Genomic DNA, 26,646 nt, shown 5'->3' on the forward strand with positions numbered 1-26,646 from the left:
CGAGATGAATGACATGGATTCACACCCCATCACGGTAGAACCTGCTAGGTCTCCCTTTCTGACAGGACAGCCCCCCAAAAACGGCAGTCCTCCCCAAGCTTAGGTAAGACCATCTATGGTGGTCAGAGCTCTGCCCCTGCCTAAGCTTCCTAAGAGCCCAGAAGGCGGCCTGCAGTTTGGCAAACAAAGATAAAAGCCCAGGCCATACCCTCTGGTTGCATGTGACTTGTGGCCACTTCTGCCCTGCGGGGTAGCAGAGTTGAGTAACTGTAGCAGGGTGACCTGGCCAGCGCAGCCAAGACACTCACCCTCTGGCCTTTATAGAATAAGTGTGGTGACCCCTAAGTTTTTAAAACAGAATGAGTGAATAGATCTATGAACACTTCCAGGTGCTCCGCAGGGCAGAGGGGACCTCCACTTCTCCACGGAGGAGGTAAGATAAGCACCCTGCTCCAGGCACCAAAGTGCCTGTGAGGAGCCCGGCCTGGCCTGCAAATGGTTCCAGACGCGACCCCACCAAAGGACTTCAACAGGCTGTGCCACCTTCAGGCATGGCCTGACCCAGGCTCACAATCGGGAAGGTACCCACTTCCTGAAGCTCTGAAGCTGGTGCCTGGACCAATCTCAGGGACTTGCGGGCAGCAGAACCGATCCCCAAGCAACAAGCAGGGGTTGGGGGGGCCCCAAAGGAGAGCTGGTACCACTGGTGGAACATCCACACCTTGCATCTAGGCCCCGCACCTGTGGGCAGGCCTGCACCCAGCCCCCTCCACTAAGCCCCCAATCAGAAGAAAAGGAGTTTTCAGGGAATCAATGCACTGATTCTAGAGTTCACTAGCAAGAGTAAAAATCTAAGAACATCCAAGACTGTAAACCACATGTTTCCGCCATGTTAACCTGCATAGTTCACAAGCATAGCACATTGACACGGTTGTGCAACCATCCCCACCATCATCTCCAGAACTTTCTCATCTTCCCAAACTGAAACTCTGGTCCCCAGGAAACACCAATTCCCTCTCTCTTCCCAGTCCCTGGCCCCCCAGCACCTTTTACTTCTGTCTCTGTAGACCTGACTGCTTAGAGATCCCAGGTAAATGGAATCAGATAGAATTTGTCCATCTACATCTGGCTTATTCTGGCTGAGACAGTTTTGAAAAACAACGTATGTCTGTTTTGGAGAAAGGGGAGACCTGCTTGCCTGTTAAGATGTACTGTAAAATTATGATTTTAAAACCTAAGTTTTGGGAAGGGATGTTCAAGAGGGAGGGGGCATATGTATACCTACGGCTGATTCATGTTGATGTGTGGCAGAAAACAACACAGTGTTTTAAAAAAAAACACACCTAAATTTATCAATGAAAAGAGGATCTCAACACAGACTCACGTGGGTCTATGCGTTCACTACAAGAGAGTGGAAACTCAGGGCAGCACTATTCCTCAATAAACAGTGTCAAGAGCACCATCTGTCTGTGGGAAAATGACCACCCCAGGTCACACAATGCCCAGGAATAAACTCAGAATTTGAGACCCACAAATAAAGACTACAGGGGGATGGACGTCCCTGGGGTCCAGTGGTAGAGAATCCACCTGCCAGGGCAGCAGGCAGTGGTTTGATCCCTTGTTGGGGAACTAAGATCTCCCACATGCCGCAATTACAACCCAAGGCAGTCAAAAAAGAAAAACACTACATGGGACACCTAAGAAATATAAAACGTGGGGAAACCGTTTTGTAATTTGTGCCTAGGATATATAAAGAACCCCTAAAACTCAGGAATGGAAGACAAATAACCCAGTTAAACAAGAGGCAAAGGACCTGTGCACAGACACGTATCTGAGGTAACCCACAGGTAGCTGGCAAGCCCCATGCTCACCACCACAGCACCTGGCAAGGGAACCGGAACCACAGCGCCACCACTGGCCACCCTGTACCCCCTCCCCGTCCCCCAGGCCATAAGAACCAGTGCTGGCAAGGAGGTGGAGACAGTGGGACCGCTCCATGGGGCTCAGGAATGAGAAACAGGACAGCCACAGGGAAGACAGTGTGACAGCTTCTCCAAAGGGTGACCAGAGCTTCTGCAAGACCAATTCTACTCCAATATACACACCACACCCAGAAAAATAAATACAACCACAGCAATGTGTACCTGGATGCTCACAGCAACACTACTCATAATGGAAACAACCTCGGTCCATCAGCTGAAGAAGAAACACAGTGTCCCTCCACACACGGGAGCGCCCTTCAGCCAGGAAAAGGAGAGAAGCCCTGACACGGCTACCACGTGGACAGACCCTGAGAACACGATGCTCAGGAAGGCAGCAGACACAGGACACACAGGGTGTGATTCCACTGGTGGGAAACGTCCAGAACAGGCAGATCGACAAACAGAGTTAGTGGTAGTCGGGCTAGGGTGACTGCTAACAGGATGGGGCTTTCTTTTAGAGTGATGGAGTGTTCCACAGTTGACTGTGGTGCACAACTCTGCATGTACTAAAAATCACAGAACCATGAACTTTAAACGAGTGAACTGTATGGTATGTAGATCGCATGTCAATGAAGCTATTAATTAAAAATACAAACAGTGGCACTTAGCCTGGGGAGGGAGGCCTCTGAAGTTAGTATAGAGGAAAACTAGGTAGTCTGACCCCCAACTTCTATGGAAGAAGAACACCAAGAAGCAAAGCTAGCGGGTGTGCTGGAGCTCCACCCCTGCCTCCTCCAGGGGAAGTGAGCAGTGACCCTGTGGAGTGGCTAAGAGCCTGAGCAAGGCTGCTCACAGCAAACCCAGAGTTGTTTTGCCTTGGTCTTCAGATAAGTGAATTTATTACTCAAAATAGCTTTAATTCTTTAAGATGCCCAGCATTCCAAAGCAACCAAATCCCGGTTTCCATCTCACCGCTGCTGTCCTCAGAGCCCCTGGACAGGCAGCATCAGGGCCACCGTGGGGGACACAGCGAGGGGAGGCCAGAGGATGCCGGGCCACCCTGAGGTGTCCTGGCCCCTCCAGAGGCACCATCAGCTGGGATCCAGGGCCAGGGCTTGGCATCCAGGAGAGGCTGCAGGGACTCTCAGCCCAGGAAAGGCAGATCCTAGGCCCAAGGCGAAGCACCCTAGGATCCAGGGGGAGCAGAGGCAAGGTTCCCAAGGCAACCAGCTCCCACACTCCTGGCCGGGAGCAGCGGGGGTGGGGTGGGGAGAGGGGGTGGTCACAACAGTCTCTCTGTCCCCCAGGGGACATGCTGGCAGAGAAACGGACAGTTAGTCGTGTGATCTGTGACTGTTCGTCACAGAAGCTGGGTACAACCCGGCCGGAACTGGGGCTGCCTCCAGAGAGGGAAGTGGTGCGGTGCGCTCACAAGAGTGGGATGAGTACCACTGCCTGGGCCCTCGACGCCAGCTGTCTGTCCACAGGCAGCTACTGTACCAGCCGGTAGGTGATGTACCTGCCCGCAGTCTCGCTCGGCCGGATGATCTTCACCACCTAGAGGCAGGAAGCAGAGCTGGAGTGGTGCAGGAGCAGCAGCCTGGGTTCCCTCCGCCCTGCCCAGAAGCCCTGGCTCTAGTTCCACCCTGGGAGGGCTTCTTACCTGTCCGCGCTTTATCCCAAAGTAGCGCGCCACAGGGTCTCCTGCCTGGATCCTGGGCAGCTGGTTCTCTCGGAGTTTACTGGGTAGCAGGTCAGGGAAAAGGCCTCACTGGACTGACTGGGGGTCTGGGGTTGGGGTGAAAAGCAGGGTGGGGAGAGGAGCTGGGCCCAGTCAGGGGCCAGAAAGGATACTACCGGGCCAGCAGCTCCGTTACCTCTTCCTTGGTCATGACCACATGCTCCGGGACCAGCTGTGAGAAGAGAACCCGGGCTCCATGGGACGACAGACCCCAGGAGCCCCCAGGGGAGGGGTACAGCTCAGGCTCCAAGCGTCTGAGCCAGTCCTAACTCCACACTGGGAGGGAGGGGGTGCATGTCTGGAGCCTACACCCTCACCCTGCAGATGGGCCACAGGGCACAATCCTGGGAGCCGGGGCTGCAGGGGAGATAGAAACTGCACCCTGCCCCCCAACTCCTGACTGCAGGCTGGATCGCCCTACCTTCTTTCCACACTGGGGGGCCCCCAGACGTCTGCTGTTCCTAAAAAGGTGAGGGGCTGGGGGCTGGGTCTCCAGTCTCATCCCACCCGAGCCCCCACCCCCTTACCTCGTGCTCTGTGATGTTGATGAGCAGCTCCTGCTGCAGAAACTGCTCCAAGATGTACTTGGGTGCCATGTCAACCAGGGACTGGAAGAGACGTCAACCCTCAAGTGCAGCAGGGGCAGCCGCCCACCCCTCTGTGGCCCTAAGGCCTGCCCCAACCCAGCTCCTCCTCGTGGGCAGCTAGCACCCTGGAAGTGGAGCAGGGTTTACCTTTGTGGCTTAGAAAGACATCGCGCATCATAAATTGGGAAACCCCACCCAACTCCGCCCAGGCTTTCAGCACAGTAATAAGGCCTTCATCTCACATCAAGAAAGGTGAGTACCTGTCAGGATGCTCCCAGGGTGGCTGGGAGCTAGTGTGGCAGCCGGTCCCTGGGCCTGGGGACAGAGGTGCTGGCCAGGCTCCATCCCACCCTGGCCGGGCGGGCTTACCTGCTTGGCAGAGGGCGTCATGCCCTGCTGCACCACAATGAGGGCACGTGTGATGTTCTCCTCCTGCATGCGCTGACAGTACACCTTGATGGTCTTGATGCCCACCTTGGGCTCCTCTGCAGGCAGAGCACAGGCTGATCAGTGCTGCGGGGCCCCTTCCCATCGGGCACCCAGGTTCTAGCCTGGCTCTGCCAAGGCACTGCGGTGCCACTCCCACTCTCGGGCCTCAGCCTCCCCGTGTGCAAAGCAAGAACCGGGCAGCTGGTTCTCAGGATGGGGGAGCTGGCTGCCTCCAGGTCACATGGGAGCTGACAAGTGCCCTGGGCGCCCTGGACCTCAGGGACCTCTTCTGGAAGTGGGGTCTGGGAGTCTGGGCTTGGCCAGGGCTCAGTGGCTCTGAGGTTTGGGAAGCCCTGGACTTGGTTTAGTCTTGGAGTTCATGAGACAAGGGCTGGGGTTCTCAGAGGTGAGCTGAGGTGAGCTGACCCGGAGAGTATGGTCCTGCCAGACACAGACCACCCATCTCCATGCCGCAGCAGTGGGGGTCCTCATGGTCTTGGCAGCATGCAGGGCCTGCCACAGAACAGCCGGACCCTAGGAGCCCAGCAGGTCAGCACCTAGGGCAGCCCCAGGGTCTGTGTGCAGTACGTCCGCCCCTTCCAGCTGCTCTCACTTCCCATTCCACTAACCCACTCTGCCCCCAAAGTCCCTCTGTTGGGGTCCTGGCCCTGGAATCTCAGAATGAAACTATTTGGAAATGTGATCTTTAGGCCCAGAGAGAATGGATGGGTGATCGAGAAGAGGGAAGCTGGAGAAGGGGTCCCCAGAGCAAGGAGGGCAGGGGACAGAAGGATAAGGGTGGGTGCATGACTTGGGCGCACAGCAGGTGGCTGCTGTGAGCTGGCCCTGAGCAGCCCTCACCTGGGAAGAAGACGAACATCTGGTCGGTAGGGTCGTCGTTGTGGGCCACCAGTACCGTGAGGTCCGTGCGCCTCGGCCGCCCTTCACTGGGCTTGTCCCCAAACTGGGCCTTGAACTCCTCCAGAGTCTGGTCCAGCTCGTCCTGGGTCACCAGGTAACCACGGTCATGGCACAGCTGCAGAGAGAAAGGGCAGGTGATCGATCGCACAGTGGAGATGGGACAGCAGCCAGAGCTCCGGTGGGTGAGGCCACCGCAGAGGAGACTGGGGAAAGGCCTGGGATGCAAGCGGGGATGAGTCCAGAGCCAGGCCCCAGGGCGTAGGTCTGACAGGTACAGCAGGCCGGGCGGGTGTTGGCTGGGAAACCAGGCAAAAGCCTGAGGCCCAGCAGTTCAAGGTCCTGCTCAGAAACTAGGGCTCTGTGAGCACACAGACTAGGTGAGGACCCAGACAGAGAAAGGAAGGTTGGAGCTGCCACCCAGCCCTGCCCACATCCCCCACCCTCCGCCGAGTCTCCATTCAGAGACCTGGGTCTCCTCTCCCGCAGCCCCGACACCATCAGGTAGAAGCGCAGCTGCTCCTGCCCTGTCTTGAGTAGCTCTGCCAAGTGTTGGAGAGGCTGGGTCATAGCCCAGCCTTAGCTCCAGCACAATTCCCAGGAGGCTGGGTGCTCTTGATCAAGGCCCCAAGTCTTTGTGGCATCACACTGGACCCCTCTCACATGGTGGCTTAAAGCATGTGGTACACAGAAAAAGCTGGTGTGACTGCTGTGACACTGAGACTGAGTTGGTGGGCAAGGCATCTAAGTAACCACCAGACAGCGGACAGACCAGCCCACCAGGGTTCCTTCCACCGTCAAGAACCCGGGATTCTGCGTTATGCACTTTAGGTGGTGCTGATAAGACAGGCTGGGAGCTGGGACCCTTTGCAGCAGCGCCTGCACTTGGACAAACATCTCCAGCAACAGAATACCCAGAAACCATGCGGGACTAAAAATAACCGTGCAATTGCCCAGCTCGAGCAAATGATAGACAAAAACAAAAAGTCAAAACCTCCACTTCTGAGGTGCCGGAAGCAAAAGCTGGGTGCCAGGCGTGATCCCTGCACACAGCACCACCCAGAGGGTAGGCAGACCACCCAAGTCATCACTCTGGCATGACCCCTGGACCCGCGCCCACCCTCATCCCATTCAAGACGACCTAAGAAGGGCGCCTGTTGCTTGTTTTCGCTCCCTCCCTGCTGCAGCATAAGCTCCAACAAAGCCTTGCCTGAACTTCTAGTCTGGCCTGTTATCAATTCTTACTGATTAAGAACTTCAAGCATCAGGGGCTGTAACACCACAACCTTCCAGAAACACAAATACAAGGCGGCCCAGCGTCTCCCGCCTTCCCTCTCTCCAGCTCGAGCGAGATCCTGACCCCTTCTCGGGGGGCTCTGGGGCTCGACTCCTCCGCTCCAGCCGCGCGGCCGCGGGTGAAGAGGCTCGTCCCCATCAGCGGGCCCTAGCACCCGCCGTTCACGCCTCGGCCGCCACGTGCCCAGTTCGTCTGGCGCAGCCAGGCACGCCCTCACCGCGTTCTCCAAGGAGGGCTGCCTCCGCGCGGCTCACCTGCATGATGGTCTTGCGGATCTTCCACAGCCGGTATGTCTCCTCCTCATCGTCCATGATTGCCGCCGCTCTCACACGCTGCGCCTGCGACCGGCACGACCCGGGCCCACAGTGCCTACTCCGAGTCCTGATCAGGCCCCCAACACGTCGTCTACCCGTGCAGGGCTGTCGCAGGCGAACGCCTGAATACAGCGACCTTCGGGAGCGGCACTGCCAAGGGCAGCCCTAGCCTTACTAAAGCGGCGGTTGGTTGCGCGAGCAGCTTTCAAACAGCACCGCCCACCCGCCCCTCGGAAGTTCTCGCGATGCTTTGGCTGCAAGGCTTCTCGGGAGTGGTGGTTTTTGCTCAACGTCAGTCTGGACAGTGTTTAGAATCTGGAGAGACTGAGGAAGTGTGAGTGGAGCCTCGGTTTTCCGTTTTGTATAATGAAAAGAATAAAGTGTCCCCCATTTTAGAGGATCTAAAGAGATGCTCGTACTTGGGAGGAGCTTGGTATAGTTCCTGGTGCTTACAAAATGCAGCTGAGCCCCAGCCCAGCCCCTGCTTGGATACCCCAAGAGTGCACAACCTCTGCATCGGCCCTTCCCCTCCGAGTTAGTTCAGGAGGTTTGTTCAGGCCTGCTCAGCCCAGCTTACTTGTGTCAGTAACTTCTCATTCAGTAATATATTAATTCAATGATTCAGTATTTAATGAGGAGCCAAAGGGACGGGGAACAAAACAGACCAAGCATCCTTACATGCCAGGGAGAGACAGGACAGAAACAGCGGACATAAGTAAATGATACAGCGTGTTAGAAGCAGACAGTGCTGTGGAAGAAAAAATAAGAGAAGTCTCAAATGTGGTCAGGGAAGGTTCCAGCAAAAATCCAAAGGGTGAGAGGGTAGAAGCCCTGGGGATGTCGAGGAAAGTGTATCAGGTGGAGGGTACAGCATGTGCAAAGGCCCTGAGGCCTAGTATGTTGGCAGCAAGGAGGCCTGTGGGTCAGAGGGTCAGGTGGGGCAGATCTTGGGAGCCCTTGCTGGTTGGGTTTGAGAAGTTTGTGCTTGCAGCCATTTTCAGCATCTCCACATGGCAGAAACAGGGAGACCAAGGAGTGGGCTAGGGAGGACCGTCCTGGCCAGAGATAGATGAGGCTTCAAGTGAAGGGTGAGCTGTGGGCAGGTCTAGGGTGTCCAGAAGGCAGTGCTCATAGGATCTGTAGGTGGACAGGATGTGGAAAGACACAGAGACAAGCAGAGGAGGAAGAACAGACCTCGGTGGGGAGGCGTAGAAGGCAGATCTGGAGCAGATCTTGGATATGGTGAGCTCGGAACTCCTGGGGGACCCTACGGGGAGACATCCAGGGGACAGTAGGGCACAAGCCTGGAACTCAGGATGAGCTTGGAGTGGAGGCTGATGTGGATGTTGTGGGCGCACAGTGCAGACTGGAGTTGAGAGGCTGATGAGGTCACCGAGCGCATCAGAAGTCAGGCCTGAGCCCTGAAGCTGGGAGGAGGGAAGGAAACGGCAGAAGGCAAAGAGATGTGGTTACCTGCGCTCCAGTGCTGGCTGTATGACCTGGGCACATTACTTAACCTCTCTGTGCCTCAATGTCCCCCTCCTCCTTTGTAGAACAGGGGCAAGAACAGAACCCACTGCATATGTACTTGGCTGAAGATTGCAGGGCACTACCTAAGTGTTCCTGAAACAGAATAAAGGGTGGGTAGAAACCTGGTATCCTGGAGTCAGGTGAAGGAGGTATCTGGAGGAGGGGGGTGGAGCAGCTGTCAAAGCAGGTCTGCGGACTGAGAAGGGGACTGGCCCAGGGGCCACTGTTTGTGACCACAGAGGGCAGATCCAGGGAGGAGGCCTTTCTTTATGGGAGGAAAGAAATTGGAGATGTGGATGAAGGGGGAGAAAGAGAGGCGTTCTAGAGTGGGTTTTATTTATTTTATTTTTGGCTGCATTGGGTATTAGCTGCTGAGCACAGGCTTTCTCTAGTTGTGGCGAGTGGAGGCTACTCTCTAGTTGTGGTGCACAAACTTCTCATTTCGGTGGCTTCTCTTGTTGCAGAGCACGGGCTCTAGGGTGCCTGGACTCAGTAGTTGTGACGCATAGGCTTAGTTGCCCTCCAGCATGTTAGATCTTCCTGGACCAGGGATTGAACCATGTCTCCTGCATTGGCGGGTGGATTCTTAACCACTGAGCCACCAGGGATGCCCTAGAGTGAGTTTTAAGACAGGAGAAAGAGTGTCTAGGTGATGGGCAAATCTGAGTGGGAGAGGGGGCAGAACTGCTGGAGGTTCCCAAGGGCAGCCTGGAGTTTACCCAGGGAAGGCCCAGGTGTGGGTGGCAGGGGATGTTAGGTGACCTTGCTGTTCCTTGGGGCAGGGAAGAGGGGAGAATGGACTCACAGGAGCAGGTGGGCCCCATCCCATCGCCCATGAATCAGAATTCTGCCTGTGACTGCGTGACCTCAGCAATGGGACATGGAGTTGCAACCTTCTCCTGGGAACCCGCCACCGTGCAGCTCTGCCAATTGGCAGAGCCCAGGGGTCAGAAATAAGGCCACCCCCCCCACACACACACACTCCTGGCTGGGGATGTGAAATCCAGCAGCAGCTGTGGGGAAGCCTGGCAGCTCCTTTTAACACCTAAAGTGACCATGTGAGCCAGCAATTCCACTCCTGGGTACATGCCCAGGAGAAATGAAAACATACGCCTATGCAAAAAGTCTTGTACAGCATCACAAAGCCAAATGGTACAATAGCACAATACTCATTAATGGATATATGGGTAAACACAATATAGTCCATTCATTTCATAGGATATTACTCAGCCATGAAAAGCAGCACTGACACACACTATAAGGTGGATGAACCTTGAAAACATGATGCTCATAGAGAGAAGCCTCACACAAGAGGCCACCTAGTATATGACTCCATTGATGTGAATAGTCCAGGACAGGCAAATCCACACAGAGTAGATTCATGGTTGTCAGGGGCAGAGGTAGGGAGATGGAGGAGACTGGTAATGGGGACAGGGTTTCTTTTTGAATGACATAAGTGACACAGAAAGCAAAGAAGTGCTGTCTAATTCCACTCATAGGAATTTTAACGGGGTGAGGAAATAGATGGTGGGTGCCAGGGGTTGGGGTGGGTGACTACAAAATGGGGATGGAGTTTATTTTGGGGTGATAAGAATGTTCTGGAATTGGATAGTGGTGATGGTCCCACAACTTTGTGAATATTCTAAAAATCACTGTATGCTTTGGTTAAAATGGTGAATTTTATGTTATGTGAATTTTAAACTCAAAGGCCACCACAGGGGAGCCTTCCTGGGGCCTGGATGGGGCTTCCCCAGGATTCCACTGCCTCCTCTGTAAGGGGAGGAATGTTTGGAACAGCAGTGAATCCCCAGGCACAAAGCCCTCCCAGAGCCAGTGGAACCACAGCCAGCAGCTCGTCCTGCCCCCTCTGCTCTCAATGTAACTGGTATGAAGTCAGGACTGGGGTCAGACCTTGCCCATGTCTCCCCTGCAGTGGGCTCCATGGGGAGGGGGAGTCATTCTAAGCTATTTTCCTGGAAACCCTCAAGCAACCAGTCAGAGGGTGGCCATCTTCATGACAAAGTTACAGATCCCACCATAAGGGAAACTAGGAGCAGCTGTGTCGTTCTGAGGGCCACTCAGACTGGCTGGTGTGGGCCTTGACACCCAGTGCTGCCCGCCCCCCACCCCAGGCGGAAGTGAGGGGAGATTTCCTGAGAAGTGAGCTAGCTAAGCTGAGACAATGAGGGCTCCAGCAAAGATGTGACTTCAAAACTCACCGGCTCTGGTTAATCAGGCTGAGAGGCAGAAGTACATGAAGGCTGTTGTGCAAGACAGGAGTGTGGCAACGTGGCCCCAGGGATCCTGTCCCCTTTGCCACCAAATGCGGCCTACTAAGCCCCCTGGGGCAGGCCTAGGTTGCAGGGTGTGTGTGTTATGTGTTGTGTGTGTGGGGCGTTCCCCCAAATAAGCCCAGCCCCCGAAGTCCTGCCCCCAAGGCCTCTGCAGAAACGTCCACCGGGAGGTTCCAAGAAGAGAAAAACTGACCAACAGCACAAGCTGAAACCACCCTCCTGGCCGAAGGTCAACGTCCTTCCGCCGCTGGGGTTGGGGGGTGGGGGGCAGCCAGGCGGGCTGTGGAATTCCGTGACTCAGCTCCCAAGAATGGGATGGCCCTGCTCTCTGGGCGGTGGCCCAACGCCTGAGCCTCGAGTGGAAATGCGCCAGGAGCCAGATCAGCGGGCGCTCTGTCCCCTACCGCGTGCACTCGTGCTGTGTCACGTTGGAAGTGACAACAAACTTCTCTGGTCTTGTGTTTTCCTTTCTAAGCACACACCCGCGCGTCCGCTCAGAGAAGGGGGCGGGACCACAAGGTAACTGCCGAAGCTTCCCTTACCCCCACAGGGCTCACGTGTCACTTATATAAGCGGCCAAGCCTGCGCTGTCCAAGGGCGGCGACCTCCGGCCGTGCGCTCATTGCGCACCCTGCGGCAGCGCCACCGCCATCCGGGCCTGTCGCCGCCGGTGACCTCCAGGCCCTCGTAGCGACACCGCAGCCCGTGTGGGGGTAGTCCGACGCCCAGCGTGGTTTTATTTACATTTCAAAGAAACAAATAGGTGTTCAGTAAATGAGGCATATTTTCTGAAAGTTCGAGCCAACCTTTCCCCCCACCACCCCGATCCCCTGCCACGGGCTTCCAGTAGTATCTCAAGTTGTTGGGCATCCTTCAGTGCGGATAACTGTCCACCACCCAGCTCCGCGCCGCCTGCGCGGACGCCACCGCCCGCCCGCGCACGAGCATGCGCAGTCACATGCAGCGACAAAAACCGCAGCCCTGCCCAGGCCCCGCCCCACCAGCCTCACTCCGGCTTCCCATTGGCTGGTGTGGGCACGCGTCTGCGACGCCTGAGCATCCGACCAGTGAGTGTGTTGCTGGGCGTGGCGTAGGGCGGGGAGGTAAGGCCCGCCGGCGCGCGTCCATTGGTCGGTTCGGCGAGGGGAGGAGCGCTGCTTTCCCGAGCCCCCCACCGCCGAGATGAGCTTTAGCCGTCTGTACCGCCTGCTCAAGCCAGCGCTACTCTGCGGGGCTCTGGCTGCGCCGGGCCTGGCCAGCGCCATGGTGAGTGCGGCGCCGCCGGCCGGCCAGTGGGCCGTTGGGCGGGCGCGCGACCTGCCTTCTGGCAACCCTGGGCGGCGGACGCCGGCCGCCCCCTCCGCGGCCATTCGGACCGGGGCTAGAGCGCTGGCTGGGGTCACGGTCCGAGTATGGGTCAGGGACCGAGGCGGCGTCTGGGGGGCCGGAGACAGGGCTGGGCGGTCAGAACCCAAGGTTGGAAGCCCCCGACGCGCACAGGCTGCTGTATCGGGGCAGCTGGGGGTGGCGCCGTCGGCCTCTGGCTCCCCGACTGCGGCCTGGAGAGTGGGGACGGCCTAAGGGGTGGAAATCCGGGATCACGCGCCGCGGGTCGTCACTGCCCCTCCCCCGCCCTGCGGGCCCCGGGGCCTCTTGCGGTGGCGTCACAGAGGAGCGGCCTGGTGCCCTTGGCTACCGGCCCTTTGTCCCCGGGGCCCGGCGCTCGGTGGGCACAAGTTCAGTCAGAGACCTGCGGGCATGGGCCGCGCAGCCGCCTGCTCCCCGGGTCGTCGGGGGCAGCGGCGCCGGTTGCCGGCCGGACGACGGCGCAGAGCCCCCCGAAGGCGGAGGGCTCGGGTGTGCGGTCGCAGGAGGGCGCGCCCGCGGCGGAGGAGGCCAGCTCCTGAGAGCCCTGGGCTGGCGGGACCCCCGTCCGGGGAGAGCGGCTGTGCCACCGAATCCCAAGACCCGGTGCGCACGGAGGCCCCCACACCCAGCGGCCTCCCCCATCCGGTGGGGCACCTGGCAGGGTCCCGAGCCCTCCCTAGGTCTCAATGACTCCGGCCCAGTGCGCCCTGTTGTACAGGGGAGCCTTTGAGGAGGAGCCTCACATTTTGCTTAGTCCCAGGGCCCGAGTTTTTCTCCCTTAGGTACCCTGGGCTGGGCGAGTGGGCCGAGCGGCTGCGGGCGCCACGCCCCGAGGTCAGTCGGCCGCTCAGCCTGTCCTTGCCTTGCAGTGCGCGTCCCGCGACGACTGGCGCTGTGCTCGCTCCATGCACGAATTCTCAGCCAAGGACATCGACGGGCGCATGGTTAACCTGGACAAGTACCGGTGGGTCCTTGCCCACTTGGTGGGGGCGGCGAGGGTAAGGTCGTGGCCCTGACCTGACCGCCTCATCCCATCTCCAGGGGCCACGTGTGCATCGTCACCAATGTGGCCTCGCAATGAGGCAAGACTGACGTAAACTACACTCAGCTGGTCGACCTGCACGCCCGATACGCCGAGTGTGGTTTACGGATCCTGGCCTTCCCTTGCAACCAGTTTGGGAGGCAGGTGTGTCGTGGCTCGCCCTGGGTGTCCCTGTGTGTCCCTTTGTGCGGGCTGGGGAGAGGAGCTGTCTGTGGAAGCAGGGACTAAAGGGGGTATAGGCCCCTCCCCACTCACCCCCCTCCCTAACGCGGGTCTACACAGGAGCCAGGGAGTAACGCGGAGATCAAAGAGTTCGCTGCTGGCTATAACGTCAAATTCGATTTGTTCAGCAAGATCTGTGTAAATGGGGACGACGCCCACCCTCTGTGGAAATGGATGAAAGTCCAGCCCAAGGGGAGGGGCATGCTGGGAAAGTGAGTTGGGGGCTGGAGGACCGGGGAGGACGGGATGGCTTCCCCAGGGCAGTGGAGGGGGGGATCTGCAACTGCCAAGGGATTCCTCACAACCTCATGCTTCTTTTGTAGCGCCATCAAATGGAACTTCACCAAGGTAAGGGGGGGTCAGGGGCCCTGGCGGGGTGGACAGACACAGCCACCAGCCACAGATGTGCTGCTTTGAGAGTCCAGAGCCATGGGCATGACAGGTGCAGGCCACTGGCTCACCTCAGCACCACGGTGGCCTCCTTGCAGTTCCTCATTGATAAGAACGGCTGTGTGGTGAAGCGGTATGGTCCCATGGAAGAGCCCCTGGTAGGTGCCTGTCTGGGGAGCCCGCTGGGGGAACTCGGGAAAAGTCGTCCCTCACCCTCTTCTCCCCCGCAGGTGATAGAGAAGGATCTGCCGTGCTACCTCTAGCTCCACAAGGTGCTGCCCCTACCCAAGCCTGCTGCCTGTGTTCCGAGGAGCCTTCCCCTGGTGCCTATGATGGTCTGTCTGAAAACCAGCCCCTGGTGGGGCAGACCTGAGAACCTGGCGTGCACTCCTGCCGGAGGAAGTTCCCTTGGCCTGGCTGCGGCTTGGCAACCCCACCCCTGGCTGCCTTGTGGGAATAAAATGTACAACACAGATTGGCTTGCTCCTGGCTTTTGCTAACCCAGGGCTCAGAGGCAGGTGTCATCAACTCCCCAGGCTGAGGGAGGTGGGGGCAAGTGGGAGGTGGAGTTCCTTCAGGGTTCAGAGGGCTCCATCTGTCCTTCTGCCTGGGGTTGCTAATCTCCTCAGCCCGGCCCAGCTGAGCGGATCCTGGGGGAGATAATGCCTCCTCATTGGCTATTGCTCTCAGCCCAGATGGCCTTGGTCTCCTCTAGTGTACCCAGGTGTGGGAGATCAGGGGACCTGGGCTCGTGACCCTGCCGTTGGGAGGCCCGCTGCAGCCAGGCTGGGCATCATGCCAAGCTGGTTTGGGTACCGAGCCATGCCTGGCAGGGACTGCTCACCATGCTGGCCTTGCGATGAGGACAGAGTCCGGGCATCAGGCCTGCCCATGGGCTTCACCTGGCAGATGCAGCCCCACTCCCTGGAAGGGCTGTGGGTGGGTACAGCCTACCTGCTGCTCAAAGGGGCCATCCTGTGAGAGTGAGAGGCAGGCAGACAGCTGTAGCCTGGCTGAGCTGGCTCCCCTTCTGCCCCCACCAGCCAGAAAGATCAGCAGCCTTCCCCCAGGAGTGGGGACCTACAGGGGAGGGGACTGGCCACGTCTGGATGGCAGGTCAAGAGCCACCTCCACCACCCTTGGCTGCTTCTAGGAGGGTCTCCTGACTGCTCCCTAGACCAACTTCCAGGCCATGGGCTGGGCATGCTCCCCAGTTTCCAGAACAGTTGGGCATCCTGTCCTGCCTTCCAGACTGAGCCCAACTCTTGGGCTCTCCTGTCCCTGGGCTACCCTGCCTGCCACACCCAACACCATCTGGAGCAGACCTGGGAAGAAACCAAGGCAGAGATGGCAGTCAGTCCAGATCAAGGGGTTCTGAGGAACGGGACTCAGCATCACCAAGGGGGTCCCAGTGGGGTCACATCTCTAGTGGGCAGGGAGCAGGGCATCTGGTCCAAGGCTCCAGGGGCTTGGTATAGTTAGTTCAGAGGCAGCTGGCCTGCTGTCCCGGTGCCAGGATCACATTGGACAAAGGGCCCAGTGGGGTGGGGTCTCCCCTAGCCTGGCCCCAGGCATCCACAGGGCCAGGCACCATTGTGGGTGAGATGAGCTGGCAGAGATGAGGGCCAGCAGTCACTCTGACCTCACCCACACCCCACCGGGAAGGAACACGCAGGGCACCCACCACCACTGCCCCCCCTCCCACCCCGCTGCCCTGCAGGTCGCAGCAGCAGACAGCCTGGCAAGTAGTGAAAAGGCACATATATTTAAAAAAGATCTCTTTACATATATACACTTGAATTAATTATAAATACAAATAGAAACCAGGGGGCCAGCCACCAGCTCTGCAGGGATTCCAGGCCCCTGAGAGAGGTGGCTGGACAATAATTTAGGGCACAGAGAGCAGGGAGGGGTTGCATATATTAAGAGGGGATCTGCCCCTTGGAGCCCCCCAGAGGTGGTGGGGCCCTGAGCACCTGGGGTTTTCCTGAGTTTCCAGCTCCTGGGGCCACCCAGTTTTGTGGATGTCAGGGGTATAGGCTTGACCGGGCCTTGTAAGGTGGGTGGGGTGGGAGCCCTGGAGCCCCAACCCAGGCCTGGAGGGGGTGCAGTAGAGGATAGAGGCACAGAGAAGGGCCACCACCCCAGGCCCTGCCCGGGCCCCAAGTATCCTGAGTGGGGGCTGCACTAGGCCACTGCCCACCAGGCAAGGCCTCGGAGGGCCCCCCAGGGCGGACAGCATTTTCGGGGCCTGCCCAGGCACCGGGCGGGAAGGCACTGCAATAGAGGCCTCGGGAGGCTGGACGAAGGGCCCCTGGCCCTGCTCCGCTCAGTAGTCGGCTGGGGTCCTGGCCCTGCTCAGCTAGCCACCCTCTTGCCCGTGTAGACGGGAGCCTATTACGGATAAATAAGTTTCGTTCAGGAAGGATGCCTGGACCTAGGAGTTGGGAAAGGGGGGGCTGAACTGGATGACGCTCTGCCGCTCTGGTGCTCCACCTGCCGGTGCGCCCGCTGCCCCTGCACCCAGAGGGCCCAGAGGGCCGGGTGGCTCGGCTGGCGGCGCGGCGTTGAGGGAGCGCAGCATGTCCTCCAGCACCTCCTTGAAGTTGATTTCGCAGCCCTGGTGCAGGAGTGCCACTGGGTCAGCCGGGGTGTCGGGGGTGTCAGGGGCGCCCAGCAGCTGGCTGCCGGGGCCGGGGCCCAGGGCTGGGAAGGTGAAGGGTGAGGGCGCGGGGAAGGCCTGGGCCGGTGGGCTATATGTGAGGTCCAGGACCTCCCCGGGGCCGAAGGGCAGAGCAAGCGGGCGGGGGGTGGGCGGCGGCGCGAGGAGACCCCGAGTGCGTGCTTGCTTGCGCTTCACGTCGTCATCCATCAGCTGCAGCTCCTGCAGGACGCGGCGCACGCAGACCTCTGGGATCTTGATGCCTATGGGGGGTGGGGCGGGGCAGGGGTGGGAGCATCAGGGCCTGCGGGGCGGAGCTGAGGCTGCCCACCTCCCCCAGCCCGCTGGTGCCTTGACTCACCGACTTGTTTCTTCTTGTCCTTGGTCTTGAGGCGCACGATCTGCAGGTAGCTGCTGCTGGTGACGTCGGCCATGACGGCGGCGATGCGGCCCCACACCCGCAGCAAGGCCCCGCACAGCATGTAGTGGTGGCGCAGCCGCAGGCCCTGCGTGCAGTCCTTGCCTTCCTGCACCAGCCGGCAGTGCCGGTTCCTGCGAGGGACTGCGGCTCACACCAGCTGCCACGCAAGCGAGCGCGTGCCCCCAACAGTCCCCCCAGGCCACTCTGGGCCCTCACCATGTGGTGTGGCTGCAGTGCGTCAACGAGAAGGTGTAGCTGCTTTCCCAGGGCTCCCTGGCCTCCTCTGCTGTCACCTGCGGACACAGCGGATTGAGCCCCTGCACGAGCCTGTCCATGCTCCCCAGCTGGTCGGCGGGAAACTGCGTCGCAAAGGACCCAGGGCTGCTCATCCCCCACCTAGCGGCCAGGGCAGCCTGGGGGCTGCTGGACACTGGACCATTAAGGGTACAGAGGGGGCCCCGGGGACCTACCCGGTGGAATCTCCGGCTCAGGCTATCCAAGGACTCTAGCTGGCTCTGCCGTCCTATGTTGGGCTTGTACACGGTGAAGAGCTTGCCGCGGTTCTGCTGGGCCAGCAGGCAGCTGGGCTTGTTGCCGCGGACCTGGATGGGGCAGTGCACAGGGGTGCACCGCGTATCCGAGAAAGCATGTCAACCAAGAGGGCGTGAGGATGGCCACTGCCCTCCCCTGACAACCCACCAGCCTGGGTCCTGCCCCTGGGAGAGCGTTGGGGGCTTGCTGTAGGACCCACCTTGTAGGAGAGGTAGAAGCCGTCGTGGGTGCCCGTCAGCTCCAGTGACCGGGCGTAGGCCTCTTCCCACTTCAGGCCACGGTCCACACTGATCTGCGGGCACACAGGTGTCAGGTGATAGGAGGGGCGGTGAACAGGGTGGGGAGGGGCAGTGAGCGGGGCCGGGGCGGGGCAGAGCTGCTCACCTTGTAGAAGACCACCTGTCCGTCCTGCGGGTGCCCAGGCGCCAGGAACACCTGCTGGCTCTCCTCGTAGATCTCATCAATGCCAGGGGCCAGGTCTGCAGAGGGTGAGCGGGTGAGTGGGCTGAGCGGTGGTCTGGGGCCTGGCCCAGGGGAAGGCATCCCCACAGGGCTTACCCAGGATGCCCATGTCGTATTTGCCCTCCCTCTTGTCGGCGGCAATAAGGTGGTCAAACGTGTCGGAGAAGTACTGGAAAAGCGCATTCTGCTTGTGCACCTCCAACCCCAGGATGCGGTTCAGGAACTTGCTGATGGAGCAGTCTGCGGATGGCAGGGTGCCTCAGGCTATGTCCAGGCGGCCTCCCTGTCTTCCCCCTCTCCCCTCATATCCACCCCCTCCTCCCCATCCTGGAGGTGCCAGCCGGCGAGGGACTCACCCTTCTCCACGTCCAGGCAGCCGGACCGAGACTCGCGCCCTCCAATGCCCACTGACAGCAGCCCCTGCTTCATGTCTGCGGGGAGGGAGAGCCTCGCACGACTGCTCGCCACAGTCTACTGGGGCTCCCCCTCACCGCCAGTGTCTCCTGTGCCCCTGGTGTGTATGTGTGGGGGGTCTACCAGCTCACCGCGGAAGAAGGCGGCATCCCCTCCGGGGTAGCCCTGGGGCAGTGGCACCTTGCTCTCCGTCTGGCTTAGGATGGTGGTGAGGACACAGCTGAGCGCCCGGGCACCGTACTGTGGGGAGGGCCAAGGGCCATGTCAGAGACCGGGGCACCCCAGGTCTCAGCACCCCAGGAACACTCCTCTCCTGGGCCCCACCTCCTCAGGTACCTTGTTCTCAAAATTGTACTTGCTCAGGTCCCGGGACTCAGTGGCACGGCGGTCCCCATGGGTCAGAGCCCCCTGTCCAGGATGGGAGGCCGTCACACGTTACTCATGTGTTGCTCCTCCTTGGCCCGCCCCCCTTGGGAGCTACCAGCCTGCCCCCTGCCTACAGGCTCACCAGGCTCTCCAGCCGCTTGGCCACGATGGAAGCAAACCTGCGCTCCCCCGCCAGCTCTGAAATGAGGAAGATGTACTCCGGCGCAGAGACCTGGTTGGAGCGGTGGGTCCGGCCTGGAGGCAGAAGGGGTGTTTAGGGACCAGGTGGGGCCCCTGGGGCGTGGCCTGGGGTGGGAGCAGGGCTCACCAAACTGCTGGATGGCTCGGTCAGCGCTCCAGGGCAGCTCCAGCGTCATGTGCACCCGGCGCCGCTGGTTCTGGACCCGGCGGTCAGCTTGGAGGGAGACGCCGGAGCTGGAGGCCTCTGAGATGATGGCCACAAGCTGGGACACAGGGTTGGGGATGGGTCAGAGGGGCGGCAGGGCGGGCAGCGTGCTCCACCTTGCCCCACACCCCATGTGCCCTGGGTTAACTGGAAGCATTCAGGGTGACCCACACAGAGTCAGGTATGTGTGTCCCTGAGGGGCCTCTGTGGGCTTAGAGTTAGAGTCAGGACCACCTTGAGTCACCCCCAGAGTCTGCTGGCCCTGCAGACATTAGACTGACAGAGGGCCTGGACGACTCAAACTGAAAGTGGGACTGGTGAGGGCTAGGGGGCCCCACTCAGGCACACAAGCACAGCACACACCCCTATACGCAGCTGGTGGTCCTCCAGCCAGTCTATCAAGAGCCCTTCGCCTCTCAGCCCACATGCAGCCACCACACAGGGTGCCCCAGGGCCCCCACCTTCTCCCCACTCATGAAGCGTTCCTTCTCCCTGAGGTTCACGTGATCAATGGAGAGACCCTGCTCCGCTCGTGACTCGAACGCCACTGTCCCATCAGGTCTGGACACCACGCGGCCCTTCCTGCCGGTCATCTATGGCCGTGGTGGGGAGAGAGGACAGGTTGTCAGCTGGTGTGGCCACCCAGGGGCTGGTCCCCATGGGCCTGTTTCCCCATCTGTCCCCCCACCTGGCTCCTGGGGCTCCTGGGTGTGGGTGGGTGGTGGGGGCTGCCAGAACCTGGCCTCTCCCTAGGCTCAGGTACCCATGGGGTCATCAGCAGGCACGGTCACTACATCTTCCTGAGTCTTTTTATTGCAACCCGACCACATAGGACCAAGACAGATCTGAGGTGGCACCAGGGCCTGTCCCGGGAAAGCGCACAGGCACACAGTGGAAGAGAGGAAGAGAGGAAGGGAAAGGGAGGGGTTTTGGAGGTTGGGCCTGGGCAGCACTGCCTGAAGGGGAAAGCAGGACACTGGACCCAGCAGCCACCCCCACCAAGCTGGCCACCAGGGGGCACCAGAGCTCACCTCAGCCACACACTCTGGGCCCCCCAGCTGGTCGATGAGCTCGTCCAGGGTGTTGACTGGCAGCTCCCGGCCCAGCGCCTGCACCTTGGCCAGCAAGTCCTGCTTCAGCCGCTCAACCCGCTCCAGGACACCGGGGCCGTGCAGGTCCCGCTGTGGGAGGCACAAGGGGCCTGTGGGGCCGGAGGGTCAGGGGGAACTGGACCAGGCTGCCTGTCCACAGCCCTGCTCCCAGCCCTGGGCCCTCAGGGGTGAGGGAGTCCATGGGTAGTGGGGGTCTAGAATCTTTCCCCGAACCCCTGGCTGCCCCTGCTCATGTGCCCCTGACTTCCTGCTCAGAGCCTGAGAAGCAAGGATGGGGAGGGCGGCATTGGGCCTCACCGCGGTCATCGGCCGGGAGCCCGATGGCGTCCACGATGACCACATCGTCGTCCAACAGGGACTCGGGCGAGGAGTGGAAGTCACTGTCCAGGCCGCCATCTGACTCCGTGCTGCTGTCGTCACTGATGCGGATCACACCTGCCACCTCACACGCCAGTCTGGGTGCCTTGGCCCCACGGCCCCGTGGCCGCCCTGCAGGAGAGCAATCAAGGGTCACTGCAGCCTGGTCCCGGGGAGACTCCCAGTGGCCCAGGGACAGGCTGCATGCCTGGATGGTTAGGGCTTATAGCCCAAGCCCCTTCCCCCTGTGCAGCTGTGGCATGTCTGGGCCCTGCTGCTGGCGGGGACGTGTTACTGACCCTGCCAGACTTCCTGACATAGCAGTGTGTCCTTGGGTGGTGCCTGGGGAGGCCACGTGCCCCACCTCACAAGATGGCGCTGGGTGGGTTGGCCAGAGGACATGCCCAAGCCCTCGGGGGTGGCGGTCCAAGGGCCCAAATAACCTGAATACTGTCCCAGACACCCTGGAGGGTGCTTCCAGCCTGAGGGGCAGGACTGGGCCCCAAGGCTGGCTGTGTGCTCTCAGGTGAGTTGCTTGGTCTCTCTGAGCCTCACTTCCCCCTGATGAGAGGATGCTCAGCCTTTGCCTGCAAGAACCGGGTGCAGTGTGTGCCTGCAGGTAGGTGCTCAGGCCACTCCCCTATCCTGGGGTGCTTTGTACAAGCTCCATCCTGGTCCCCTGGACCAGTGTGGTTTCAGGCTCACTTTCACCTGGGGAATACAAGGCCTTGCCTTCTGGGGATGCTGCTGGAGGCCTTGGGGATGCACTAGCCACACCACCATCCTGCAGCACTGGGGTTTTTGGCTGACTGAGCAGCTGCACTGGAGGGCTGGGGTGGGGATGGGCTCAGGCCATGTGGCTGTGTGGCAGCACACCAACCCAGGTCAAGGGTCAGAAAGGAGGGAGGCTGGAGGGCTGGCAGAAGCAGTGAGAGGCCATAGGCACAAGGTCCAGGTGGGTGGCAGGCACTTACGCTTTCTCTTACTGCCTGCTCCTCTCTCTCGCCTTCTCTTGGTCGAAGGAAAGTGCTTCTGAATTAGCGACAGAAAGACGCCTCTGAAAGTGAGACGCAGAGTTTGTTTTCACTGGGAGACATGGAGGGGTTGGGTCCCATGTGTTAAGGGCTACTCTGCAGGGAGTGGACGCGTAGCACCAAGGGGCCCCAAGGGTGGGTCTGAGCACAGGGACTCAGAGAAGATGGGTAGAGGGGGAAGGAGCTGCAGGGACAGGGGCAGGGGTCCCACCAGGGTCCTACCCATACTTGGTGGGCAATGGATGAAATATAGGTGGGGGGCTGGGTGGGGCTCTGCCTGCAAGCGCTGATGGCTCTGAAGTAGAAGGGGGGCATCCCAGGGTAGGGGGCCCAAGGGAAGGGAGGACATGCTGGACCATGCGGGAAGAGATGGGATGAGGCAGAGCAGGCAAGGGGCCTTGTGCTAGGATCCTCGCCCAGGGTGAGAAGGGAGGCCAGGGGCTTCAGGGACCACCAGGGACAGTCCCTAAAATCTGTGTAGTCCTTGAATCAGCCCAATACCCATGTAGGGGGCAAGCCTGGGGAAGCCTCACTCGAAAGTCTCGGGACCCTGCTGGTGCCCACCGAGTGCTGGGTCCCCATGGTTACCCTTTCTGGCTTAATAACCTGGGCTGGACCTAAGGTCTCTGAGGGTCGGGGTCGGCTCCTTCGGCTGGGGTCACAGGCAGGGCCAGGCCCCAGGTCAGCCCCAGGATTGGTCACACAGGGAAAGGGCCCTAAAGTTGTCACTCACTCGGCAGCGGACACGAAGCCATCAAGCTGTCCCTCCTTCTCGCCCAGCACCTCTCGGGTCCGTGCCTCACCTGTGGACTGCAGCCCGATGACCACACACTGCAGGGGAGGGTGTGTGTGAGCAGGCTTGGTACCCCTGCCCCCACACCCACCCCTGCAGCTGGGAACGTGGGGCTGGCCTGTTACTCCGTCCTCCCTCCCCTGTGTTACTCAGGCTGCCAGACCCTAACAAGCCCACATCCCCTGGGACGTTAACCTGGCACCCATGGCTGGCCTCAGCTCCCAGACAACCCCGTTCTCCACACAAGCCTGTGCCCGCTTCTGTCTGGGGACTCAGCCCAGCCCAGCTCACCTTGTCCTGCGCCAGCTCCTCCTGGGCCAGCTCCACCAGCCGGTGCACCTTGGCGGCCACACACAGGTACTTGAAGAAGCGCTGATGGGCTGACCAGAACTGGCCCCACAGGGACTTGCGCGACTCCAGGCCAATCCAATCGGCTGCCTGCTGGAACACGCCCAGGGCCTCGGCCCACTGCAACGACATGCAAAGCTCAGCTTGCTACTGCCGGCCCCCACCCCACAGAAATGTAGGGCCAGAGAATGGGGGCTGTAAGTGGGGCTATACAGAGGCCCTGGCGATAGCTGGATGGTCAGAAATGCTAAAAATCCAAGATGTATAACGTTCGGAAAGCCACGGTGAAAATGGCACTCATGTAATCAGAGAGTAAATGGCCAACACCTCCAGAGTGGTGGGGATATCTGCCCTGCCCGCCTCCTGCCACTGGCCCCCAGGGGACAGCGGGCCATGTCTGGGGCATCTGTAGTTGTCACCAGGGAGGGGGTTCTTGGTATTGACCTGGTCGGGCCAGAGAGGCTGTTCCACACCCTGTAACACCTAGAACGGCCCCATAGAGAGAACCTGAAATGGCCACCAGCTCTGGATCACGCCTGGGGGCAACGTGGGGAGGGGAGTCGACAGAATCCCCAGCTAGAACGGGATTGAGATGCTGGACTCCCGCCAAGGATGAGGTGGGTGGGCCAGCTGCTTCCTCCTGTCTACAGTCTGACTAATCTGAGTGGCGCCCTCAAGGGGAGATGCTGAAGGTGATGGGGCAGAACTCCAAGGGGACACCAAGGCTGTCTGTTAGGTCAGAGGCTCACCAGCAAGGCTGCCCGGTTATAGATGCGCTCGAAGGCTGGGGTCAGCGGGATCTCCTCAATGCGGAAGGTGACACCAGAGAAGCTGAGTTGGCGAGCGATGTACATGCCACTGACCTTCATGTCCATGGCCACAATCTCCATGGCACCCACACCCCTGTGGGCAAGCACAGGCTGCCTGGGTGCCAGCTAGGGACCACACGCTAGGTCCCAAAAGATGGAGCCAGCGAGGCAGGGGCTGTCACTGTGGAGAGTGAGGAAGGACTAGGTGCACAGGGTGCGGTGTGTGGGGCAGAGAGCATATGCAAAGGCCCTGTGGGTGAGCCTTGGAAAAAGAAAGTGGTCTGCCTTGGCAGGGGGCAGGGGAGGGCCCTTCCCCTGAGATGATTGGAGTACTAGGCAGAAAAAGCACGGAATTTTCATTCCAAGACTCCCCTGGTTGCCACAGGAGAGTGGGTGGGAGGGGTGCACCTTCACATATGAGAAGTAGGGCCCTCTGCGGCCCCACCTCCATCACGTGGGCATGAAGAGCGCACCTCTTCTCGATGGCATGCAGAAATTCCTCGAAGGTCCGGAAGGGCGTGCCCTCACCCCAGATGCCCAGGCGGCTCATGTAGATCATGTTCCGGGGCTCAGAAGCACCTGGGGAGGGGGGCCGCTGTCAGCTCCTCTGACCTGGCTATGTTGGCAGCCTTGGATGGGGCCCCAGAAATGGCACGAGGGCCAGCAACAGGGACCTGAGGCTCTTGGAAAAGTGCCCACAGCCAGTGGGCAGAGGGGAGGCCCCTGACAGGGGCTGGTATCTCTGCAGAGAGGCTGCAAGGTAGCTGGCGGGAGCCGGGCTGCAGACCGGATGCCCCTACAGCTGTGCTGGGGCAGGTATCACCCATCGATGAGAGGGCCCTCACCTGTGGCGCTGGCATAGACCACCCTGGCCAGGGGCAGTTTGTTCTGCAGGTCTAGCACAGCCTTGCCCATCTTGGTGGAGCTTGCGTTCTTGGCTTTGTGGCACTCGTCGAACACAATCTGGGTTGGGCGTGGGTTAAGGACTATTCTGGAAGGCAGGCCGCCCCACAGACCCACCACACTGCCTCCCTTCCTGGCTGGGGGAAATCCAGAAGGTGTCTGGAGTCTCTAGCCACAGGGCGGGGTCCTTGGGGTGTGAGGCCACCAGGGCCACTGGAAAACAGCCTCTGGACCCCAGTGATGTTGACAGAAGTTGGAATACATAAAAAGTTCTTCATGTTTTCAGGGGAGCAAGTTACAGACAAGTAAGTCTTTTACAAACCTATCTGAAAGACAAGGTGTGAGTGCCATGTGTGTGCGCATGTGTCCACACAAATGTATAGAGGGTCGATGGAGAACTTGTGGGAACATGGGTGAGAAGGTTAGCCTGATGCCGACAGGCTACCCCCAGTGAGGTTAACCTTGTTATTTTTCATGCTGTTGCTGAGCTGATGCATCAATAGACCTGCTGCTGTGTCTTGCTTGAGGACCTCTGTACAGACTTTGCCCTGTGAGCAGAGGACCCCAGGTCTCCTCTCATCAAGAGGAAGGGGGAGCCTCTGGAGAATGCAGCTGCCCCACTTCTGGGAACAAGGGTGGATCCTAGGAGGATAGAGCTTGAGGATCCTCTGTGGGCCCCTGCAGAAATCCCCAGAAGTTGTGGCCCTTGAATGCCCAGCTGTGGGGAGGCCAAGGTGGGTCCTCTGGAAGATTGTTACTGGTAAAAGGAGTGTGTGAAACAAGAAGAGGTGGACAGGACACAAACATCAGACTCTAGCTTATACTTTCCTACGTTTCATTTTCCTACAGTTTGGTGTGAGCAAAAAGGAAGTAATCTCAGGCTTAAGAGCAAAGGAGGGAGAGGCGTGGGACCCACATCAGCTGGCAAAGCTGGGGCAGGGGGGGGCCTTTGGCCTGGCTCCCCTTTGGATTGCCTGGCCTGGCCGGCCCACTCAGCTCCACTACTAGGGGGCTGGATGAGGACAGGGCAGGAAGCACTCTCCAGACCTTGAGTCCCACCGCCTGGAGTGTCTCAGCCACCACCACCCTGACCCTGTGGACATGGGTCCGGCCCATTGGAGCCAGGAGGCCTAGGCAGACAGCCAGGGTCGGGTAGCAACGGTCACTGAGGGCGAGCGTGGGACACCAGACCCTCCCTGCTGGGAATTCCTCTCGCACTTCCACCCCTCCAGAGTCTCCCTGGATGGGACTTGTCAGGGTCTCCCGGCCCCCTGTCCTAGACCCCGCCCCTCTAGCCCCGCCTCTGCACTCGGCCCCGCCCCCATCCCAGCGAGGATACCACGCCGTCGAAGGCCTCCCCGCACCACTCCAGGATCTGCCGGATGCGCGTGCGGTGCTGCCCACCCGCCTGGCTCTCACCAATCAGGGCGGAGTAGGTGGCGAAGAGAACGCCCTCTGAGGTAGTGTTGTCGCCGTACTTGATCTGGGGAAGGGAGCGGACATCTGTGCGTGAGGTGGCTTGGCCAGAGCTGGGCTCCGCGACCCCGACCCGCACCAGGTTTGGGGCTGCGGCCCACCCACCTTGCTCAGTGCGTGCACCGCGATGCCGGGGGCGGCGATGTCCCGGAGGTCGCGCTCCGCGTCGTACTTGAGATCATTGGAGACGCTGAACCTGGGGTTGTGGGCCAGTAGGCTTCAGGGGCCCCCTCCCAGGCTGCGGGCCCACCCCGCACCCAGGGGAGGCAGCTCACCACAAGGCCTTCTTCCTGCCTCGCAGATAGTTCTCCAGGATGATGCCGGCCACCGTGCGGCCCTTACCCACACCCGCGCCATCGCCGATGAGGAAGCCCGCGCGCTGCCCGCTGGGGAGCAGGACCTCATGTTGCTGCGGGGGTGGGGGAAGGGGGGGTCAGCGTTCGACAGGGTCAGGGTGGGCACTGAGACTATCCCCAC

General features: G+C 60.0%; 3 protein-coding genes across 9 annotated transcripts in view; 1 reads left to right on the plus strand and 2 right to left on the minus strand.

The window, feature by feature from the left end:
* Window positions 1–2,804: 2,804 nt before the first annotated feature.
* POLR2E (RNA polymerase II, I and III subunit E) lies at window positions 2,805–7,306 on the minus strand. Its single transcript, XM_052642993.1, has 7 exons — window positions 7,149–7,306; window positions 5,541–5,715; window positions 4,620–4,735; window positions 4,191–4,271; window positions 3,777–3,835; window positions 3,586–3,664; window positions 2,805–3,479 (listed from the first exon to the last, which is right to left on the minus strand). The coding sequence occupies exons 1-7, from the start codon at window positions 7,203–7,205 to the stop codon at window positions 3,414–3,416; spliced, it is 633 nt and encodes a 210-aa protein (XP_052498953.1). The 5' UTR covers window positions 7,206–7,306; the 3' UTR covers window positions 2,805–3,413.
* Window positions 7,307–12,179: 4,873 nt separating this feature from the next.
* On the plus strand, window positions 12,180–14,529 carry GPX4 (glutathione peroxidase 4). The gene is made up of 7 exons (XM_052643652.1): window positions 12,180–12,298; window positions 13,270–13,364; window positions 13,442–13,586; window positions 13,725–13,876; window positions 13,988–14,012; window positions 14,153–14,212; window positions 14,285–14,529. Exons 1-7 carry the CDS (start codon window positions 12,215–12,217, stop codon window positions 14,315–14,317), a joined length of 594 nt encoding a protein of 197 aa, XP_052499612.1. The 5' UTR covers window positions 12,180–12,214; the 3' UTR covers window positions 14,318–14,529.
* Window positions 14,530–15,881: 1,352 nt separating this feature from the next.
* The window catches only part of SBNO2 (strawberry notch homolog 2), a 38,854-nt gene continuing 28,089 nt past the window's right edge, over window positions 15,882–26,646 (minus strand). For all 7 annotated transcript variants that reach the window (XM_052642933.1, XM_052642935.1, XM_052642934.1 and 4 more), the window contains 24 exons: window positions 26,445–26,578; window positions 26,275–26,365; window positions 26,033–26,176; window positions 24,636–24,753; window positions 24,264–24,369; window positions 23,731–23,884; window positions 22,925–23,101; window positions 22,574–22,671; window positions 21,781–21,863; window positions 20,747–20,938; window positions 20,369–20,538; window positions 19,799–19,930; window positions 19,260–19,395; window positions 19,074–19,186; window positions 18,902–18,973; window positions 18,697–18,805; window positions 18,508–18,582; window positions 18,248–18,391; window positions 18,074–18,168; window positions 17,889–17,981; window positions 17,608–17,739; window positions 17,354–17,430; window positions 17,078–17,268; window positions 15,882–16,979 (listed from right to left, as the gene is read on the minus strand). In XM_052642933.1, coding sequence (XP_052498893.1) covers window positions 16,492–16,979; window positions 17,078–17,268; window positions 17,354–17,430; window positions 17,608–17,739; window positions 17,889–17,981; window positions 18,074–18,168; window positions 18,248–18,391; window positions 18,508–18,582; window positions 18,697–18,805; window positions 18,902–18,973; window positions 19,074–19,186; window positions 19,260–19,395; window positions 19,799–19,930; window positions 20,369–20,538; window positions 20,747–20,938; window positions 21,781–21,863; window positions 22,574–22,671; window positions 22,925–23,101; window positions 23,731–23,884; window positions 24,264–24,369; window positions 24,636–24,753; window positions 26,033–26,176; window positions 26,275–26,365; window positions 26,445–26,578 — 3,324 coding nt within the window. In that variant the 3' untranslated portion in view covers window positions 15,882–16,491. The remainder of the gene's footprint in view (window positions 16,980–17,077; window positions 17,269–17,353; window positions 17,431–17,607; window positions 17,740–17,888; window positions 17,982–18,073; window positions 18,169–18,247; window positions 18,392–18,507; window positions 18,583–18,696; window positions 18,806–18,901; window positions 18,974–19,073; window positions 19,187–19,259; window positions 19,396–19,798; window positions 19,931–20,368; window positions 20,539–20,746; window positions 20,939–21,780; window positions 21,864–22,573; window positions 22,672–22,924; window positions 23,102–23,730; window positions 23,885–24,263; window positions 24,370–24,635; window positions 24,754–26,032; window positions 26,177–26,274; window positions 26,366–26,444; window positions 26,579–26,646) is intronic.

This window comes from Budorcas taxicolor, chromosome 7, assembly GCF_023091745.1.
Source record: "Budorcas taxicolor isolate Tak-1 chromosome 7, Takin1.1, whole genome shotgun sequence".
NCBI classification, from domain to species: domain Eukaryota; kingdom Metazoa; phylum Chordata; class Mammalia; order Artiodactyla; family Bovidae; genus Budorcas; species Budorcas taxicolor.

What these genes read in the sequence shown, in the direction of transcription:
- POLR2E (XM_052642993.1), bottom strand. Translation starts at nt 7,205, where the DNA reads ATGGACGATGAGGAGGAGACATACCGGCTGTGGAAGATCCGCAAGACC. An exon ending in GATGTTCGTCTTCTTCCCAG is followed by an intron (nt 4,736 to 5,540) that starts GTGAGGGCTGCT and finishes CTCTGCCTGCAG; the next exon opens with AGGAGCCCAAGGTGGGCATC. An exon ending in ACGGAGCTGCTGGCCCGGTA is followed by an intron (nt 3,665 to 3,776) that starts GTATCCTTTCTG and finishes CCTGCTACCCAG; the next exon opens with TAAACTCCGAGAGAACCAGC.